This window comes from Dama dama, chromosome 5 (assembly GCF_033118175.1).
Source record: "Dama dama isolate Ldn47 chromosome 5, ASM3311817v1, whole genome shotgun sequence".
Classification (NCBI taxonomy): domain Eukaryota; kingdom Metazoa; phylum Chordata; class Mammalia; order Artiodactyla; family Cervidae; genus Dama; species Dama dama.
The window spans coordinates 91,179,366-91,198,750 of record NC_083685.1 but is presented as its reverse complement, the minus strand read 5'-3'; the positions used below and the strand labels follow the sequence as shown (position 1 = coordinate 91,198,750).

General features: G+C 38.6%; 1 protein-coding gene across 3 annotated transcripts in view; it reads left to right on the top strand.

The window, feature by feature from the left end:
* SSH2 (slingshot protein phosphatase 2) overlaps positions 1–19,385 on the top strand; it is a 229,516-nt gene that overhangs the window by 89,686 nt on the left and 120,445 nt on the right. For all 3 annotated transcript variants that reach the window (XM_061142991.1, XM_061142989.1, XM_061142988.1), the window contains one exon: positions 10,538–10,581. In XM_061142991.1, coding sequence (XP_060998974.1) covers positions 10,538–10,581 — 44 coding nt within the window. The remainder of the gene's footprint in view (positions 1–10,537; positions 10,582–19,385) is intronic.

Genomic DNA, 19,385 nt, shown 5'->3' with positions numbered 1-19,385 from the left:
ACACATCATCATGCTATGTCATGCATACTGTTTACAGTGTTCCTGAGATGGGTGGGGAGGACTGACGTAAATTAGCCAGTGGTGAGCACTACTGTCGGCATTCCAGGTATGCTTGTCACGTATAAGCACATGTGCCTGTTAGCCAAGCCAGATTCCCAAAGTATAACTTTTCCACCTGTCCACTTTGCAATTAGACACATTTTATACCACTTAAGCTATTCTGTGAAAGATTTATCTGCTGGCTAAAGGCTTTTTCCAAGGTTGAAGGCCCTGAAAGTGGTCTTGAAGCAGCAAATGGTGTTCACTCTTCCTGTTTTCTGTGGATGCCGGTTCTCCGGTTCAACCACAGTGTAGGCTTTGACTTGTCTGCCCTCTAGTGGACATGTGGTTAAATTAACCAGTGTATCCTGGCTTTAGGAAAAGTACCTAATTTTTCTTTTGGCTTTCCAAATTTTAGTCTTTTTTCTTTTTTAGCCTCTGTTCCCTTAAAGAATTTTTAATTACCACCAAAGCAGAATATTTATAATTTTTTCTACTTTCTAAGATTCTGATAAATTCCCTCCCTGGCTTCCTCCTAGGATCAGATCTAGACTGCTGCGCTCTGCTCTTTGCCGCTTACCTCAAGGCAAGCCCTGGGTTTCAGCTCAGCGGGCCAGATGACCAGCAGCCGAGTGTGTCAACATATTCCCCCTGTTCGTTCCTCTTGTCCCTGTCTCACATGCTCTGCCAGCCTCTGTGCCTCTTCCGACATTCCTCTTCCTTCAGGATTGGACTCAGAGCTCACTTGTTCCTGTGAACTCTGGACCCGTGGTGATAGCACACTTTCTAAACTCCAGTGACATGTATTTCCTGTGCCATACATTTACACTGTACTTGTTGTGTCATTATTTCCAATATAACAGCCTTATCACTTCAGGCAGATAAACTCCAGCATAGTATTATTAATCTCATATTTCTTTGTATCTCTGATGGACTCTAGCAGCTCTGAATGAATTAGTTTTTTATTTATTGTTATGCAGGAGACCCAGGTTCGATTCCTAGGTCAGGAAGATCCGCTGGGGAAGGGATAGGCTACCCTCTCCAGTATTCTTCAGCTTCTCTTGTGGCTCAGCTGGTAAAGAATCCGCCTGTAATGAGGGAGACCTGGGTTCGACCCCTGGGTTGGGAAGATCCCCTGGAGAAGGGAAAGGCTACCCACTCCAGTTTGGGCCAGTCCAGTTTTGGTCTGGACTGTATAGTCCATGGGGTCGAAAAGAGTCGGACACGACTGAGTGACTTTCACTACTACTACATTCAGAGATACTGAGTAACGTGACTCTGTCTTTTCCCCTGTTGATGGCTTAGAATGATGTCTAGATTTAAATATAAATATTAACAAAATAGCAATGTATTTCCCCCTAACCAAAACTGACAGCAGTACATCTGTTTTAAATATTCTATTTTCTTTTTGGTCAGAACCATTAACAGTATTTATCAACTTCTTATTTTGGAAATGACTAGAAATTTGAAAACAATCATGCTTAGTTAGTTTAGTAATGTTTGATAAGTAATCAGTGTTGTTTCATTACTCTTCTGCTTTTGTTCTTTGACCTTATTTCTGAATAATGTTTCAACTGAATAACTTTGGTTGATCATAGTTTAATTCTTTATGTCCATAAACAATTTAAAGGTTTAATATAAAAAGACTCTTCATAAGTGGATTTTATTTAGCTTCCCTGGGTGTTATCAATGCTTTTATAGTTTAAATTCCTTGTGGAGGAATGGTAATCACATGTAACAGATGACTAGTAATAAGAGCAGAAGGCAAGCCAAGCAATTGGGGTATAGCTAGCAGCACACACAAACAAGAGAACAGATTATAGAGGCACTGCCTCCAAGGTGAAGCCGAGATCAGAGTCAAGAATTTTAAACCAAAGTTTAGAGAGCAGAGGAGATGTTGAAGTGGTATTCAGAATATTTAGCAACTAGTATGGCATAGCTATCAACCAATCAGAATAGGCAGGGGTCAGATCTCGAGGTCCTCCATGTTGCCTAGCACTAATCTGATTGTTGAAAAGCTATGACAAACCTAGACAGCACATTAAAAAGCAGAGACATTGCTTTGCCAACAAAGGTCTGTATAGTCAAAGCTATGGTTTTTTCCGGTAGTCATGTATAGATATGAGAGTTGGACCAGGAGAATTGGACCATAAAGGAAGCTGAGCGCTGAAGAATTGATGCTTTTGAACTGTGGTGTTGGAGAAGACTCTTGAGAGTCCCTTGGATTGCAAGGAGATCAAACCAGTCAATCCTAAAGGAAATCACTTCTGAATATTCATTGGAAGGGCTGATGCTGAAGCTGAAGCTCCAATACTTTGGCCACCTGATGCAAAGAACTAACTCATTAGAAAAGACCCTGATGCTGGGAAAGATAGAAGGCAGGAGGAGAAGGGGATGCCAGAGGACGAGATGGTTCGATGGCATCCCCATCTCAATGGACATGAGTTTAAGCAAGCTCCGGGAGTTGGTGATGGACAGGGAAGCCTGGTGTCCTGCAGTGCATGGGGTCGCAAAGAGTCAGACACGACAGAGTGAACTGAACTGAATTGAATCTGATTGTTGCTGGATTATGAAACATTCTGAGGGGCTCTAGGCAGCCACTGTTTACCATTCAGTATTTCAGCATGTAAGCAATTAGTACAGTTGTACCACTATGTCCTGGCTGAACATAAGACCATATGTCCATATTGAGACCTCAGCTACAGTGAAGGAAATGGATCAAATATGAGGTCTTCAAAGAGTGGGATGTGAAGTTTCACTTTAATAGTAGGAAGCAGAATCTGGACAGGGAGATAAAGACAAGGTCTAAGACCCCTCTTGGTGTACCTGGCATATTCCTGTCATGCAAGAAGAGCAGTTTCTTCTGGTAGAAGGTTTATTTGTCCTTCCCAGACAGAATCGTGACTCTGCTGCTTACTCTTAGGTTACTTTGAGCAAATTATCTCACTTCCATGAAGCAGTTTCTTCAGCTGAAAAGTAATTGTTAATCATGCCTGTGCTGCATTTATCCTAGCTTGCTTCAAATGAGATGATAGTCATGAAAAGACTTTAAATTATGGAGCAGCACAGAGACAGAGTCTTATCTTTTGATGGATGCTGCTTGCTCTCTACCCCATGGTTAAGCACTCTTCTTGGATTGACAAACCAAGGATATGAGCAATAATTTAATGGAGATGAGGCACATGATATACTGAGTTAACCTAAGGTGGAGGCCTAATTTTGCCACTTACCGGTTACCATACCTTGAGCAATACTTATTATTTCATCTAGTATCCTCTGAGTATCTTCTGTGTGACTGCCACTCTGCAAACGTAGTTCTGCCCTTACAGAGCTTACAGTCTAGGACGGGAGCCACAGATCTTTCTGGAGAGCTGAGTTCCCGTCATCACTGGTCTCCCTGGCACCTGGCATGGCACAGTTACCTGGAGAGGGTAGTAGCTTTGTGTACCCTGAACTTTTTGATATTTTTCCAAACCTTTAAAGACAAATGTTTTCAATCTAAACTGCTTGTCAGTTATCAGGAGCTTTGAAAATGTGCAGGTCCTAGGGCCCCACACCTCATGGTGGGCTGGTACATGTTAAAAAATGTGTTTTCCGGGTAAGGGCTACTTTGTAACATTTGCTGATATTCCTAGTTAAAAAAAAAAAAAAAAAATCCCACCATAGCCAATATCAAGCTACCAGTGTGTCTCATAAGATCCCTAAAAAATCTTCACAATTGGCTCCAGCACAGCACTGACTTCACCTCAGGGCTGTAGGCATGAGGCCTGGAGATTTGTGTTATTGAAAAACTTCTGAATGGAGCCAGAGTTAAGGACCAGTGACCTGTGAAGTTTCCGTATTGCATGCTTGTCAAATGTGACAGGTTCAGAACATGATAAGACTTGTTGCTTTTTCAAACCAAGTAGCCTCAAGGAGTCAGATCTCTGTGATAGAAAAAACAGTCTAGCAACTCTGAAATTATGGCAAGTGGGGGGGTGCAGGTGGGGTTAAGTTGCCTGTATTAAATAAAAAATTTAAGTAGAATAAGGATTTTAAACAAAAGGCATCCAGTGACAGCTCCGCACCCAGAGCTCGGGTTTTCTAGTGCGCAGACGAGTACCTCGTCAGCTAGCTGTTGACCAAAGACTTGGTGTTCTTCAGAAGCGAAGTTACATTAGCCAAATTCTAATCAAGCTGGCTTTCTTATCACTGAAGAAGTACCTCATTAACCATTCCAATTGTGATTCATAGGTATTTGTATTTGAAAGGAATTCAAAGGAAATACTTGAGAAATAGTAGGTGTCTCACAGAGGTTTTCTATTGCTTGAAATCATGGGCAATAAAGTTTATTTAGAGCTTTTTAAAACGTGTCATGATGACAGCACAGTGTGGCTTTGATTTCAGAAATAAGGATTGCACTGTATTCTGGCTTCCTTATTTTTACTTTAATATGTCTTACGTCTCCCTGAAATATGACTAGTTTGAATCTCTGTTTTGGGTCTTAATCCCAGCAAGTGTCACACATCTCAATTTAAACAACTTTAAAACAAAGTCATCTTATGTTGGAACTGCTGATTTGATGAGGTTTGAGCTCCTTACAAACCAGCTTCTCAGATGTAAGTGCCCAGGTTATTCATTCTGGTCCTAGACAGTAGTGTGTGTGTGTGTGTGTGTGTGTGTGTGTGTGTGTGTGTGTGTGTGTGTGTGTGTGTGTGTGTGTGTGTGTGTGTGTCTGGTCCTAGACAGTAGTGTGTGTGTGTGTGTGTGTGTGTGTGTGTGTGTGTGTCTGGTCCTAGACAGTAGTGTGTGTGTGTGTGTGTGTGTGTGTGTGTGTGTCTGGTCCTAGACAGTAGTGTGTGTGTGTGTGTGTGTGTGTGTGTGAATGGCCACACTTTCAGGTCCTTTCTTATCTTCAGAGAGCATACTTCATTATAGACACCAGACTATAAAGTTATCCATATGGCCTTCCATGCATCTTGTACTGAATAGGAATCATCTTCTTTATTCTCTTCTCTCCTGGATATCTCTGTGGCCCTAGTCTTTAGAAGTTCTACTTCATTAGCCCTTTAACTGCCTTTTTCCTGTCCTGTTCATTTTGCCTGCATACTTACTAGCTAGTCATCGGTTGATTGTCATTGAGAGGGTTGATTAAAGATGACTATGAAGTCTTTGCTGTTTCCCCCACTGAGAGATAGTCTAATTCCCCTCCCCTTGAATCTGGGCTCGACCTCTTTAATACACCAGCAGAGTATGGCAGAAGTGACACTGTGCCAGCTCTGTGCCTAGCCTCCTGGAGTTCTAAGCTCCCATGCGAATAGACCAACCCTGAGGCCCTAATGGACTTTGAGAAGGCCCAATCCATAGGCATTCTAGTTGACTTTCCACTTGAGCCCAGCTTAAGTCCTCCAGGCTAAGATGTCAGGCTTATGCGTGAAGCTGCTTGGACTCTCACTTAGCCCGTCTTCCAGTTAAATACCACCAGAGTAGCACTGAGTGAACTTCAGCAGTACTATGTGGAGCAGAAGAATCACCTAGCTAAATACTGCTTGAAGTTCTGACCCATGAAAGATAATAAATTAGTGGTTTGTTATAAAGCAATAGATAACCCAAACATGATTCCATCCCCATCTTCTTTCTCTCTTGTTTCTTAGAGAGAATCTAAGCCTTCTCTTACCAGTAGCCAAGTGGCAATATGGTGCCCTATTTCCTCCTCAAGCGTGTATCCTTCACATTTGCTTCTTTCAAAAGCCAGAAGCAGGATTTTCCTGATTTCAAAGCTCATGTCCACTCTTAGAAAGACTACTAGATTATTTTTTCCTGTCTGGCACATACCCTCAGTTTTTTCCCAGGGACAGAAGTGACGGATGGATAATCTGAAGTCCAGTTAATGAATAATCCACAACCACTTTTTGTGACCCTAGGACCGTTATCTTAATGTTCTACCCTTGTGGACTTGTGACATCAGTATTACCTGATAGCCTCCAGAACCCATCCTTTTGTTCCAGGAATTCACAGCTGCTCGCCATTCCCTACACGTCCAGATTCTTACTCCTCTTTCTGTTCCTTTTGCCAACTCTTCTGCCTGAAATACTCTTCCTCCTATTTCCCATCTAACACAAACCCACTATTCAAGCCTAGCCTGAAAATTAACTTCTGTGAAGCATATCCAAGCCCCATAGTCAGTCATTTCCTCCCCTGTTGTTTCTAGAGCACTTTGTATATCCTCTGCTGTAAGCCAAATGACATATAATTTTTGGCTTATGGAACTGTCTCCCCTACTACAATATGAACTATCCAAGGATAAGGGCAATTCTGCTTACTTTTAATTCCTGGCGCCTAGTACCTAACACATCATAGGTGGTCAATTAATGTGGAATGAATGAATAAATATATAAGTGAGAGCAAGTGAATGATTCTCTCTGCTTAATCAAAGGAAAAGCCTAAGGTATTACTTCCAGATCTTCATCACAGACTAACTCCTGAGCAACAAAAACTGTTCTATTAACCGACTAAGGGTAAAACATAGCTGGCATAGTCCTTACTAGCTAAGAATACACAGCCAATTAGCTCCGCATTTGCATGGTTTTAGTTCACTGCTCCAATCATGTGTTCATTCACCTCTTTGTCGAGTTCCATGTGCACACAGGGCATTGTGCTAAACACAAGGTGAGATGCGAAGGGAAAATAAGGCAGATTACAGTTTGATAATGAAACGTAAAACAAGAGCCCAACGGTAACCCAGAGACAAATCTCAGTAGTGCCATAGGAAGCAGGCACAGTAACTGTAAGGTTTGGAGGGAGGCAGCCTCTCAGTAAGATGATAACAGAAGCATCATGAACTACTGACTTTTAAAGCCAGCTTTTAAGGTTGCAGAAGGATCTAGGAGGGTGGGGAAGGGCCTTCCACGATGATGAAACAACATGGACCTTTGAAAAATGATGAATGAATCCACTTGGATTGGAGTGTAAAGAATTTTGGTATGAAAAGTGTAAAGAATCTTGGACCATAAAGGTTGGGAAATTATTGCTTAACACCTACCTAGCCTGGTGTTTTTCAAGGCTAGCAGCACTTCCAGCCTACTTCTCAACAAATATGACTTAGATGCTTATGTTCTTTTTCAAACATCTTTTACTTGAGTGACCTACTTTTGTGTTCAGGTATTAAGAAGATTAATAAGAATATATTAACTTATCAATTCTTACTTAATGGTTCCTGAATACCCTAAAACTATGTATTATATTTTAATTGAAGCATTGTTTATATACAGCATTATATTAGTTCCAAGTGTACCACATGGTGATTCAATATATTTATAGATTACACTTCATTTACAGTAATTACAAAAGAATGGCTATATTTCCCTGTGCTGTCCAATATATTCTTTTTATTCATTATACACAGTACTTTGTATCTCTTAATCCCATACATCTATCTTGCCCACTCTGTTCCCTCTCTCTCCACTGGTAACCACCAGTTTGTATTTTATATCTATGAGTCTGTTTCTGTTCTAAGCATTCATTTATTTTATTTTTTTAGGTTCCACGTGTAGATGATAACATGGAGTATTTGGCTTTCTCTAACTTATTTCACTGAGCATAATACCCTCCAGGTCTATCCATGTTGTTGCAAAATGGCATAATTTCATTCTTTTTTATGCCTGAGCATGGACAGAGGAGCCTGGCGGGTTATAGTCCATGGGGTCACAGAGTCAGACACAACTTAGCAAATAAACAACAATAACAGTATTCCATTTATTCCATTATACACACACACACACACACACACACACACACACACACACAGCACATCTTTATCCATTCATCTGTTGACGGAAACATAGGTTGAGTCCATATCTTGGCTACTATAAATAATGCTGCTGCTGTAGACATTGGGGTGCATGTATCTTTTTGAATTAGTGTTTTCTGAATATCCTAAAATTAAATGCATATTCAGAATCTCACATCATATTGTTTATAGGTCAATTTTTTCTTTAGAACATCAGGAAGAAATTGTACTCTTTAAATAAAAACTGCTTAACAATAGTACTCTAGAATATTTTTTAAAAAGTCAACAAACATGTGTTTAATCATTTAATTATTTCATTCTCCTTACACATCAAAAATGATTCTATCTACTTAGAAGAACTGATAGTTATGTCTACACTTTTCTCCTGGTGTTTTCTAATATTCTGAGCACACTGACTATTTGCATTTTTTTCTTTTCTTTTTTTTTTTTACCAACAATATGTCAAGTTATTTGACAAGATAGGTGGTTTTATATGGTCTAGTGTATGCACTTGTTACAATAGAATGGTAAGCATTCTCCCTTTAGCTACTGTTTAACTGCCACCATTCAAGGTAACTGTGTTAACCTGATCATTAATCTTGCTGAATAAGCAGTGTTGAATCTTTGTATTTTTGGCAGTGAATTCCATTGAAATAAGCATAATTGAACACTTTCTTCATTTTTTTAAAAAAAAATTCCATTTTACCTTGCCTTGACATACTGAGTATTTTTCCCTAAGCCTCTTTTTCCAAGTAAGATGAAAGGGAAGCAAATAATTCATTGGCCTGACTATTGTAAAACTATCTAAAAAAGAAAAAAAAAAAGTCATTTGGGGATCTTGTGTTAGAAACACTGTTCTGGCTTACTTTTCTTCTGTGCAAAAGGAATTTTCCACGCCTTTGGCACTATTTTAAAGTGTAGACGTCATAAAAGAAAGATGACAAAAGGATATTGTTGTATTATAATCCTTGAGAAAAGTTACACTTTCTTCTGCAGTTCCCTTCCCACCCCCTGTCCTGGGGTTGGGGTACCAAAGGCAGATTTTTAGTTTAGAGGCAGCTATTTATAGCAGAAATATAGGCCCGAGTTAAAATTGTGACTCCCATCATTTATTGGCTTTGTGACATTTAGCAAGCCCCACGGCGTTGTGGTACACATTAAATAAAATAATGTATAAATTATCTGGCCTGTAGTGGTATTAAATAAATGTTAGTTCACCTCTGTAGATGTAACTGGTTTTGGCTCTTTGCACCCTCCAAGGAAGCATAGTTCCTTCAGGCTCCAAAATCTAACATTTGTATTTGCTTATGAGTCTTTTCATTTTCATTCTCGCAGACTTTCCAGGTTCTGACCATTGACTCTAGAGATGATTGGTTCTTTTAAACACTGTTCTTCACTTCCCAAAAGGCATCCTTCTAAACCTAAAATTTCCCCTATAGGCAGAGTGTAATATACCATTACACTCTCCCTGTCCTCCCTCTGAGGGTATGATCTTTGCTGTCTCCTGCTGTTTGTACAAGATAATGGGCATACCTGAAATCAATAATGAAAATAAAATGAGAATAAAAGTTACAGCGCTGGCTGTTGCTGCCCAGGAATGGAGGCAGGATGATGTAGAGGTAATGGGGATGGTTCCATAAACTGAAAATGTGGGCGACTTACCAGAAGACAATACTCATATTGTTTGAGTTGTTTTTCTCCTATTTTTGTGTTTGCCAAATAGGGCAAAAGTGACCAGAGTGCAAATATGAAATGTCAGAGAGGAAATTTAAAGACAAAGTTAACACCTCAATATCATTCTCTCATCTTTTCTCACGCTTTTCCTTCATGTTGCTATTCTTGTCTCCATGAAGATCTATATAATATCTTAACATTTAATAATAATAATTCCTAACCTAAGTCAGAGTGAATGATATCCTTTTTCATTGTGTTGGGAGGCAGTATTTTATCAGTTTTAATTCTAGCTTACCACATGAGTTTCCTTGAGCAATTTCTTTCCTTTTTGTGAATTTCAGTTTCTATAAAATATTCATATTTTGTTGAGCCTAAATTGCTATGACACCTCAATTATTTCATGTGCCACTATAAAGTATAAATATTGCGATTAAATGATGACTCATTGCTTTTTAGTTGCATTGATTGTAGATTTATGTGTATGTGTCAGAATTGGTGAAAACTAGGGTATGATCAACCTTCTCAGTTTATAAGGAATAAGTTGGACAGTGTACTTAAAAGTATTGAGCAAGGCACCTGGAATGTTATAAATATTCAGTAGTAAGTAATAGTTCATTAAGGTGATGGTGCTGTGATCAAGAGAACTTTTCAAAATGGTGTTCATTATTTAGGTTGTTCTTTGGGGATCAGAGTCGTTAATAGGTCACCTCGATGAGATTTGTTGGTGAAAGTCAGAATGCCCACTCATTTTAATTGAAAGTAACATAACATCTCCAGTTAGTTTTCAGAGATATTCTTTTCATTATGAATACTTTGTTATTAAAAAATTTGTAGGCTATTGTTAAAGTTTCCTCCAGGAATACATTCTGTTGATATATATTATATCAACCCAGTGGGTTGGTTGAAGTCACTTTTTATGGAGAGAATTTAGTTTAAGTACAGACCATCAATGAGATACTCCCTCCATGTAAAACTTAATAAAATTGCATTCATTGGTATTATGATATGGGACCTCAGATTTTAAGTAATTTTTTTCTCATTTTCCTCTCTCTACAGGAGGCAGACAGTGGGGAGGAGGAATGCCGATCACAGCCCAGGAGGTATGTTTGTTCATTACATCCTATAGCATTTCTATAGTGCTTTTTCTCTAATTCTTTCTCAGTCTTGTCAGATGATTTTGTCCTGGTTTTCCAAGATGCTTAGTTGGTGTCTCAAAATGGAATTGCTTTAAGAATCCCGTTACTGACTCAGATTTTAAGTGGTGGACTGCATTATGTTGTACACATGAAACTAATGTAATTATCATATGTCACGTATACCTCAATATATAAATTAACTAATTAACTTAATTAAATAGTAGATTTCTCTTTTTTATTTTTTTTAGCCAGAAAGGCCAGTACTGGCCTAGCTTTGACGCAAGTCTGTAAAACTATCTCTTAGGTAATGAAAAGGCAAATTTTCCTTACCTAACTAAAGAACATTTCAGCCTTCAGTTTTGTCCTTATGTTTGTCATTCATTTTGATGGGTTTTGGTGGTTTTTTAGAGATTGGTTAATATGAAGGATATACTAATTAGCTTGTGTGTGCGTGCTCGATCGGTTCAGTCATGTCTGACTGCAGCCCTTTGGACTATAGCCCTCCCAGTTCCTCTGTCCAGGAAATTCTCTGGGCAGGTGGAGCGGGTGGCCATGCCCTCCTCCACTAAGTAACTTACCCAGTCTTTTAAAATACAGTGAAACAAAAAAAATAATAATAATTTTAAAAATAAATAAATAAAATACAGTGAAACTTTTTTTTGCCCTCTCATGAAATAGTGGGCATGTTATAAGGATACCAATACTTGCTGGCATTGAAAGAAAAGAATTATGAGAGATATCTAGGATGTATATAATAACATCTCTGTTATCTTCTTTAAAATGCTTTTTATGGTTATATTAAAGATTTAATAATAGTTCACTGAAATCCTTAAAAATTTGAAAGTCTGTAGCACTGTCAATGTTGTAATGCCACAAACTATATTTTATATGATATTTTAGTTTCTCAAGATTGCATAGAATTCTACTTTCTTTCTTGTTATAAGTACATTAATATACTGTGACCCAATAGAGTATATCTTTTGTATGAAATAAGTGCCTTTTAAAAATATTTGTTTAAATGTCTGTGAAATAAAATTTTTTTAATCAACTCACTTGAGGACATTATGCTAAGTGAAAAAACCCAGTCCCAAAAGGACACATACTGTATGATTCCACCTATCTGAGATACCTAAGGTAGTCAGATTCTCAGAGATGAAAAGGAGAATGTTGGTTGCCAGGGTCTGGTAGAGGATGGATGAGGAATTATTGCCTAATGGGTACAAAGTTTCATTTTTGGAGGAGAAGAAGTTCTTGAGATGGATGGTAGTGTTAGTTGCACAACAGTGTGAATTACTTAATCCCCTGTACATTTAAAAATAGTTAAGAAGGCAAGTTCTATGTTATATGTAGTTTACCATATTTAGAAAACAAATGATCTATTCCTACCCACTAAGTCCTTTTTATGATAGCTAATTCTGGTGATATGTTGTCTTTCACAGAAGATAGGCATAAAAATATAATAACACAGTTCTGGAACTGAAAATCAGGTTATGTATTATTACCTTTTTGGTAAAAATATAAATGAATGAAATTCAGTTCCAGTCTTTCCTTTTACATATTTATGAACTCACTGCTTTTCATCTTCTTATGTCCTGACCCACTTTGCTGACTGGAGAATAAACAAAGCCATGTAACATGCCAATATTCAGCCGTCTTGACTTCCAAATGACTGTCTCATGAGTCAGCCTAATAAAATTTCAAGGTAATAAATATTCTCAGTTGTATCTGACTCTTTGTGACCCTGTGGACTGTAGCCCACCAGGTTCCCCTGTCCATAGGATTTTCCAGGCAAGAATACCAGAGTGGGGTGCCATGCCCTCCTCCAGGGGATCTTCCTGCTGCAGAGATCAAACCTGTGTCTCCTGCATTGCAGGCAGATTCTTTCCCACTGGGGCTTCCCTGGTGGCTCAGAAGGTAAAGCATCTGCCTGCAGTGTGGGAGACCCAGGTCGGGAAGATCCCCTGGAGAAGGAAAATGGCACCCCACTCCAGTACTCTTGTCTGGAAAATCCCATGGACAGAGGAGCCTGGTAGGCTACAGTCCATGGGTTCCGCAAAGAGTCGGACACGACTGAGCAAATTCACTTTCTTTCTTTCTTTCTTTTCCGCTAGTGCCACCTGGGAACCTCCAAGGTAATAAATAAAAGTGAGCAAAAGGAAGATACCATTGAAATAAATCTTTGAAATCCCAAGATACCTTTTTTAAGATAATTAGTTGTGGAAGGAAATAAAGTACCTTAGATCTAAATTTAGAAAATATTTTAATTATAGTAGAATTCTCTCATTTCTGTATATATCAACTGTAAGTAAGTAGGTTTGCTACTTCAAACCTAGCAATGAAAGTTTTGTAGCAGGTGAGGAAGAGAGAGAGAGAGAGCAAGCAGTGTGGGCCAGAGGAATATCTATCAGAAAATATCCAGTAAGTTCTGGGTCTTGGATAAATGGGGTAGGTAGGAGAACGGAAGAGCATTCCATACACAGGAGGATGGGGAGGTGGAAGGATATGCCCAGAAGTATGGAAGTAGGTACTAATATGTTGCAAGGGCAATAAGAAGACCATCATTCATATCTTAAGAGTGGATCAACTTTGATTTGGTAGATCTTTGTCTAAAAGAATGCATGACTGCTGGATAAGAGTCTGGCAGTGTTATGCAGTATGAGAGGAGGCGGTAGAATGAGCTAGAAAGCCGTTGCAGGCAGATGGCTAGAGGTGGGTAGTCACCTCCCTAACTGATAGCAGTGTGAAGACAGAAACTGTGTCTTTTATCTCAGCATCTGCAGCAATTAGCCTGTAGTTGGCACTCAATAAATGCTCATTAAATGAATGAACAGGAATAGAAGATTGGTTGATATCTTTACTAGAAATGGTGTAGTTGAAAAAGAAAGAGTTCACCTTTGCACATGTGAAACAACGGGGTAATAGTCAAGTGGAAATAGCTTAAAGAGGGCTGAAAGAAAACATAGAATTTAAGGTGTAATTTCAAATGGTGGTGGTTTAGTTACTAAATCGTGTCCGACTCTTGTGACTGCCCACCAGGCTTCTCTGTCCATGGCATTTTTCAGGCAAGAATACTGAAGTGGGTTGCCATTTCTTTCTCCAGGGAATCTTCCTGACCCAGGAACCAAACCCAGGTCTCCTACATTGCAGGCACATTTTTGCATTGCAGGTGGATTCTTTACCAACTAAACTATGAGGGAAGCCCTAATTTCACATGGTACCATGTTACTAATGCATTCATTTTGTAGACACATCTTTCTTCCAGATCTCTGTCTCTGGTACCTCATCAAGTTTTCCTTCTCTTGCCTTTGGGCTGTTTCTTTTTTACTTTTGAGATATGACTTCATTTCAGCCTGCTTAGTGAAATAATTTATGTATGGATTTAAATACCATAGTGACAATAAATACTACGTTGCCCATCTTTTGCTGTGGAAAGGAAACAGGTGTACTTCTACCTGAGTGTGTGTTCTAGTTAAAGAATTTGTTAACTTAGAAAATAAGAGCATTATACTTAAATTGAAAAAAAAAAAAGGCGGTAAAGAGGAAAAGTCTGTTGTAAATATGAGCTATTAATTTATCCTCATGTGTATATTTTGGGAGGGGGACTTCCCAGGTGACACTATTGGTAAAGAAGTGAAAGTGATAGTCACTCAGTCGTGTCCGACTCTTTGCAACCCCATGGACTATACAGTTCATGGAATTCTCCAGGCCAGAATACCGGATTGCGTAGCCTTTCCCTTCTCCAGGGGATCTTCCCAACCCAGGGATCAAACCCAGGTCTCCCACATTGCAGGCGGCTTCTTTACCAGCTGAGCCAAGGGAAGTCCAAAGTCGCTCAGTCATATCTGACTCTTTGCAGCTCCATGGATTATACAGTCCATGAAATTCTCCAGGCCAGAATACCGGATTGCGTAGCCTTTCCCTTCTCCAGGGGATCTTCCCAACCTAGGGATCGAACCCAGGACTCCTGCATTGTAGGTGGCTTGTTTACCAGCTGAGCCACAAGGGAAACCCTTGGTAAAGAACCCACCTGCCAGTGGAGGAGATGTAACAGATCTAAGTTTGATCCCTGGGTCGGGAAGATCCCCTGGAGGAGGGCATGGCAACCCTCTCCAGTGTTCTTGCCTGGAGAATCCCATGGACAGAGGAGCCTGGTGGGCTACAGTCCATAGGGTTGCAAAGAGTTGGACACAACTGGAGTGACTTAGCACACAGCACATATATATTTTAAAATTTTGAAACAATCTCATACTTATAGAAAAATTGTTGATACAGTGCAAAGAACTTTTTATTTTTTGAGCCATTTGATAGTAAGATGCCCCCACCACGTCACTTTTCTGTTTTAAGAAATAAAATTATATTATTTCACAGAGAAACCTTTTATTGAACTTAGAATATGTGCATGTGTGTGATTGATTTATAAAAGCAAAGCTTTCCCATGTGTTAAAAACCAGCTCTAACTGATGATAGTGAAGCTCTCCATCTTTTGCTTTTGATCTGTCTGAAGTCTGAATCTCCACCTCTCTCCATATGGGTTGCTCTTCTGATCCAGAAAACTTTTCGGCTGTTTATACATATTTTGATGTGGCCACCAGGGGGTGTAGTGAGCTATCCTCCCATCCTCGAGTTCTGCCACTGTGTGGTAAGTGCACAGTTTGGAAGGTTCTTTCCTAGCCACTCAACAAGAATAAGAATTTTCGTTTCACTGAAGTACTCTTTGTTTCTGAAGAATGTGTTCACAGACTCTATTTTATATTTATCTGACATGTTCTGCTTCTGAGAACAAGAGGCATTCCTTTTAAATCTGATTTGAAAAACTAATTATTGAAGCCACAGTGAAATTAGGTATATCTGTTAAAGCTAAATAGTTAATTCTACTTTTTTCTCCCAGATGTTATTCTTCAGGGTATAAACAACAAACAAAAGTTTCTTCCCCTTAATTCTTGACTTGGCCAAACTAAATTTTTGAAAAGTTGTTTTCTTATAAAATTCTGGAGACTAATGAAGTGTCAACTACCTATTGCTTCTGGGAGAGGATGCTGGGAAGATATTGGAGAAGGAAGCACCAGGAATCTGCCTCTCCACTTTGACAACAATTGCACTGCAGAATCTGTCTGATGTAACATGAGTTTGAGTAGACTCCAGGAGTTGGTGATGGACAGGGAAGCCTGGCTTGCTGCAGTCCACGGGGTCTCAAAGAGTCAGACACGACTGAGTGACTGATAGTGGAGCTCTGTGGTCTATTGAAGGCTTCCAACCTCCAAGGAAAGAACTAGAGGGTAAATTGTGATCAATTTTAGCTCTTAACTCTTAGCAACTACCCATCCCTCACTCTCAGCTATATGGTAAATAGCCGTGCACATGTTCCTGGTACAGCTTGCATACAGGTTGTATTAATAGAAAGTGGGGTGAGCAAAAAGGATCCTATCCTCCAGATATCAAGATATCAGAGATCTGTGATCTGATAGCTGAGTGCCACTTCTGACCATTGAGGTGCATACAAAGAGGCAGGCAACCACTGTTGCGGAATAATCCCCCCTTTGTTGCAAGCCCCTCTTCATGCTGAAGTGACTTCAGGGATTTAAAAGACTAGCACCTTTTTTTCCTCCCCTTTCACTTTTTGCCTTTCCGCCTTTTGAGAGTCAGACATTAAGGATGAGGACTTCAAAAACATCTCATATGGGGGGAAATTGAACATGTCTATGTTTGCCTAGGGAAAAGCTCAGAAAAGACCTGAAAAGAGCTTAGGTTTACATCTCAGCCTAATCCTCAGTGAGCTGGCCTTGTCATCATGCTTAGTTGCTTAGTCATGTCTGACTCTTTATGACCCTTTGGATTGTAGCCCACCAGGCTTCTCTGATCCATGGGATTTTTCAGGCAAGAATATTGGAGTAGATTGCCATTTCCCTCCTCCAAGGGATCTTCTTGACCCAGGGATCAAGCCTGTGTTTCCTGTGTCTCCTGCATTGCAGGTGGATTCTTTACCTGATGGCCTCCAACAATCAAAAAGACAAAAACAATAACAAAAAATAGTAAACCCTGGGGAAGGTGAAGAATCAGATTTCCAAAGTTACTACATTATTAGATTCAAATGTCCTATGTTCAACAAAAAAAATCACAAGGCATACAAAGAAACAGTAAAGTATGATCCATTCAAAGGAAAAAAATAATAGAAACTGTCCCTGAAAAAAGATGTGATGAAGATATGCTACACAAAGACTCTAAAGCAACTATCTTAAAGACATTCAAAGTACTAAAGGAAAATGTGGAGGAATTTACAAAAATGATATGTGAACAAAATGAAAGTATCAATAAGGAGATAGAAAATCTAGAAAGAAACCAAAAAAGAATGTCTGGAACTGAAAAGTACAGTAACTAAAAAGAATTTCACTAGACAGGTTCAAAGGCAGGTTTAGCAGGAAAGAGAAAGGAAAATCAAACCTGAAGATAAGGCAATGGAAATTATCAAGTCTGAGGAACAGAAAGAAAAAAGAGTGAATAAAAGCAAGCAGAGCCTAAGGGACTTATGGGAGATCATCAAGAGGACCAACATATGTATCTTGAGAGTCCCAGAAGGATGAGAGAGAAGGAGGCAGAGTAAATATTTAAAGAAATAATGGCTAAAAACTTCACAGTTTGGAAGTTTCCTGGTGGCCTAGTGTTTAGGATTCTAGGCTTTCACTGTTGTGGCCCAGGTTCAATCCCTGGTCCAGAAACTGAAATCCTGCAAGCTGCATGGCACAGCCAAAAGGGGGGGCGGGGGGGGACCTTCCCAAATTTGATAAAAGACATAAATATCCAAGAAGCTCAACAAACTCTAGGTAAGATGAACTCAAAAAGACTCACACTAAGACACATTATAATCAAATTTCCAAAAGACAAAGAATCTTGAAAGCATCAAGAAAGAAGTGTATCATCACATACAAGGGATCCCCAAGGTTAGATTATCAGCAGATTTCTCATCAGAAACTTGGAGGCCCAAAGACCTATGAACCAATACATTCAAAGTTCTAAAAGAAAACAATAGTCAACCAAGAATCGTATACCTGGCAAAACTTCCCTTCAGCAGAGAAAGAGAAATTAAGACTCCAGATAAATAAAAGCTGAGGAAGTCTGTGACCACTAGACCTGCCCTGCAGGAAATGCCCAAGGTTTCTCCTGCCAGGTAAAAATGAAAGGACATCAGACAGTAACTCAAAGCCATATGGAGATATAAAGATCTCAGTAAAGGTAAATACATGGGCAGTTATAAAAGCTAGTATTATTGTAACTTTGATTTGGAACTGCACTTTTTGCTTTCTACCTGATTTGAGACTAGCACATTTAAATGAAAAAACCTTCAATTATTAGTGTAAAAACTAGTGTTACAGTGCTTTGCTTTGTAACTCCATATCTTGTTTTCTGCATAATTTAAGAGACTAATGCATATAAAAGAATTAATAGTTTATGTTTTGGGATCCACAATAAAGGTGTTGTGACATCAGCAACTGAAAAGAGTGGAGACAGAGCTGTAGAGGAGCAGGATTTTTGTATGTTATTGAAGGTAAGCTGGTATAAACTGAATTTAAAGTGTTAAAACTTTAGGTTGTTATATGTAATCCCATTATAACCACAAAAAAATTAGCTATAGAACATATGCGAAAGGAAATGAGAAAGGAATTTCAACATTTCACTACAAAAACGCAGCTAAACACAAAAGAAGACAGTAATGCAGGAAATAAGGAACAAAATGCTTAAAGGCGCATCTAAAATAAATAACATAATGAGAGAAGTGAGTCCCTTCCTATTGTCAGTTACTTTAAGTAATTTCTCCATTGCGGGGAAGGGATAGTTTGGGAGTTTGAGATGGACATGTACACACTAGTATATTTAAACTAGATAATCAGCAAGGACCTACTGTATAGCACAAGGAACTTTGCTCAATATTATGTAACAACTTAAATGGGAAAATAATTTGAAAGAGAATGTATATATATGTGTATATATAACTGAATCACTTTGCTGTATACCTGAAACTGTCACAACATTGTTAATCAATGATCATATAAAATAAAAATTCTTAAAAATACATTAAAAATTAAATGGAAATTACATTTTTAAAAAATCTCACCTTCAGAAAATTTTCAGGAAACTTTGAAAAATTAATAAATTTAATACACTTTCCTTCTTGTTCACTGCAAGTTATTTGTTTTGGATGAAAGGATAAGAGGCTATTAGGAAAGATTTATTCTACACACTTAATTCAAAACTGCTGAGTTCAACATAAGGTCAAGTTTTTATTTTCCTTCTCTCGTTCTGATATTCTTGTGTTTATGGCTTTAAACAGTATAAACTGTAGGAACTCCTAATATACATGATTTTTCTTACCCTAAAACATAGTTACATAAGCATATGCATATACACACACAGGGTATACAAATATACATACATATTTAAAATTATATATATGTATAAGCTGTATGTTTGTTTTAAAATATTTTAAAGAAAATAAACACTTCAGAAAGATTTCCTATTATAATTCAAACTCTCAAATCACCATCATCATCAAATTCCTAATCACTTCAACATTTATATTTAATTATCTCAGAAGATGATGAGTAAACCATCTGATGGAGAGTTTTTACAAAGTAAAATTAAAAAACATTCATTAAAACTAATGTGTTGAATATTAGTATTATTTGTAGACTGTTAGTCTTCAGAGAAGATAGTTCAAAATGCTTACCACACTTTCATCAGGTGCTTTCCCAGGTAAAAGTGAAACCTTATCCCAG